This window comes from Strongylocentrotus purpuratus, unplaced genomic scaffold, assembly GCF_000002235.5.
Source record: "Strongylocentrotus purpuratus isolate Spur 01 unplaced genomic scaffold, Spur_5.0 spur5_scaffold_12, whole genome shotgun sequence".
NCBI lineage: Eukaryota > Metazoa > Echinodermata > Echinoidea > Camarodonta > Strongylocentrotidae > Strongylocentrotus > Strongylocentrotus purpuratus.
In genome coordinates, this window is record NW_022145597.1 from 2762333 (window position 1) to 2764870 (window position 2538).

The 2538-nt window shown below is 46.1% G+C and overlaps 1 protein-coding gene across 1 annotated transcript; it reads right to left on the minus strand.

Moving 5' to 3' along the window:
• Positions 1 to 1706: 1706 nt before the first annotated feature.
• On the minus strand, positions 1707 to 2538 carry LOC115922825. The gene is made up of 2 exons (XM_030982531.1): positions 2468 to 2538; positions 1707 to 2064 (listed from the first exon to the last, which is right to left on the minus strand). The coding sequence occupies exons 1-2, from the start codon at positions 2536 to 2538 to the stop codon at positions 1707 to 1709; spliced, it is 429 nt and encodes a 142-aa protein (XP_030838391.1).

Consider the following 2538-nt stretch of genomic DNA (forward strand, 5'->3'; position numbering starts at 1 on the left):
GCACGTGCGTGCTGCGCACGTGATAAGTGCGTGGTCCGTGCTTACTCGCCACTTCCCCAGTTCAACTGTCTAATGAGCACGCAGAACTCACGTGGACCCAGTGGCGGATCCAGGGGGGGGGGGGGCCCGGGGGGCCCGGGCCCCCCCCCCCCTTGAGAAAAAAAATCATGTAAAATCACGTGATTTTTACCTTTTTTGGGGGTTGGGCCCCCCCCCCCTGGCGCTCAAGGGGGGGGGGGGGGGGGGGGTGGCAAAATTGAAATTTTTTTTGAGGAAAAAAAAAAAAAAAAGTGCTCACTACCCCCCCCCCCCCTAAGAAATCCTGGATCCGCGCCTGCGTGGACCGTACCGAGTAAGCACGTGCTCCGCACTTACAACGCACGTTGTGCGCACTGATTTATGCAGTATACAAAAGCCGAGCCGACGGAAGAGATGGCGCCGAAGAAGACACAGAATAAGGGGTCAGCTGCATCTGCAGCTCAAAAGGCAGCGAATAAGAAGGCCAGAGAGGCATAACAGAAACGTTTATGGACTACAGTGTTAACTTATTTTTTCGTTGCTCATGTTGGAATGTTCTTGTTCTTATGCTATTATTACTTATTACTTATTAGTTGTAGTATTGAGTATAATAAAGACCTGGTTTGCCTTAAAAGTCCTCCTTGATTTGTACTTTCAACAAATTTCAGAGCTCAAGATTACATGGTGCATGGGGCAAAATGATAACAAAAACCTGCCCCCCCCAAAAAAAAATATATATATATATATAAGCAAATTTAGTGAAACTGCAATAATAAAAATCAGTAATTTTGCAAACTGTATAAAAGTTTATTATAACCATTTGTTAAAAATTAGGGGGGGGTGAAAGTAAGAGGTGAGACCGGAACCATTCTGGTATATCATATTAAAGTTAAGGTTGATTTTAAATAAGAACAAAAAAAACATTTCATTATTATGTTTGACTTCTACATGTTTATTCACACATAAATACATAAAATTAAATCATGAGTTCATGGAATGTCCCCAGAGTTCTTTAAAATCATGAGTGTCTGTAGAGTTCATAGAATGTCTCCAGAGTTCATAAAATTAAATCATGAGTATCATGAGTTCATGTGTTCAAACAACCCGATCTTGCCATGGTAGGCGGCCAAGTGGGAACTGTAATAGTCCGCTAGATAGTTTCTATGGGTTTTCCCTTCCCTTGAGGCCCGTTGGCCGACCATCTGGTTGGGTTCGGTCATCTGCACATCCTCCCTCCAGGCCCCGGGGACCACGTTGCCATCCTCATCCTCGCGGTCCAAATTAAGGTCTTGTAGTCCGGGCCGGCGCTTTCGCAGCCGATTGTGAAGGGTGAGGCAGCCCAACACAACGTAAATCACCCTGCCAGGCTCCAACTGCAGGGTGATGAGTAGGCACCGCCACCGGTGAGCCAATATCCTGAAGCCGTTCTCCACAACCCGACGGGCCCGAGAGGTCCGATAGTTCATCACTCTCTCTCTTTGTGGGTCATGGCACGGCGACTGTATGGCTTCAAGAGCCACTTTCGTAGGGGAAAAGCATCATTGCCTACAATGAAGTAGGGAAAGTCCCGGTCGTCACCTGGAAGTGGATCCGGTACGTGCTGGGAATCCAATGGTGTTGTCCTCCAGTGCCCCCGGAGGGTGGACTCGTTGAACACGCCTGTGTCTGAAAGAAGGAATAGTTAGCATTCACGATATGGCCAGGAGCACCACAGAACAGAAGCGCTTATAATTGTAATAGAGCGATCCACTTTTATTGGGCTTCTTGATAGCGATATGTTTCCCGTCGATCGCCCCACAACAGTGGTGAAAGTTCCATCGCGTTCCAAACTGGCGGGCGACGGCTTTCCACTCGTCCTGTGTGGAGGGTATGTTGAACATCTTCTCCTTATATTCCTTGTAGATGGCGGTGCACCTCTGGCACGAACGTGGATATGCTGTTGTGTGCCACCCGGAAGTCGTAGGCAAGGGACCTGTAGCTGTTCCCGTCACCAAGAAGCGAAGGGTGATGGCCAGCTTCATGCCAGGCTCAAGAGGGCGGCGACTCCTGAAACATAAAATGTATTAATAGCGTTTGGGTGGACCATAAAGATTGCTACAAAAATTGACCTTAATTACAAATACATGAATGACTAAATACAATTATTGTTTATAGTATTTGATAGAAAAACACTTCAAGTTTTATTTGCCACCAAAATCATCAACTTACATGAAGGCGTTTATATTCTATAGCCATTTTACTGAAAAGTTGTGATTTGCAAAATTTGCTCCCTTTGTTAGAGAGATTTATTCTTAAATGAGCGACGGGAAGCTTCCAATAGAAATAAGACAACATTTTAAAGCAAATACAAAGCAAAAACAAGAATTTGTTATGGCAGAAATGAAGACACACACCTGTTGCCTGTTGCCTCTCTCTCTCCCGTATCAAGGCAAGTAATACCACGTCGTACTCATGCGCTGCCACTTGAAGGTGTTCTTGCAGCATCAGAACCCGGAGTTTCTGCGGTGGAATGGGCGGCAT

Excerpts from the sequence above, each read along its gene's own strand:
- LOC115922825 (XM_030982531.1), bottom strand. The coding sequence starts at position 2,538 with ATGCCGCCCATTCCACCGCAGAAACTCCGGGTTCTGATGCTGCAAGAA. Across the intron at positions 2,065-2,467 it reads CTTCAAGTGGCAGCGCATGA|GAGTCGCCGCCCTCTTGAGC; the intron begins GTACGACGTGGT and ends TTTATGTTTCAG.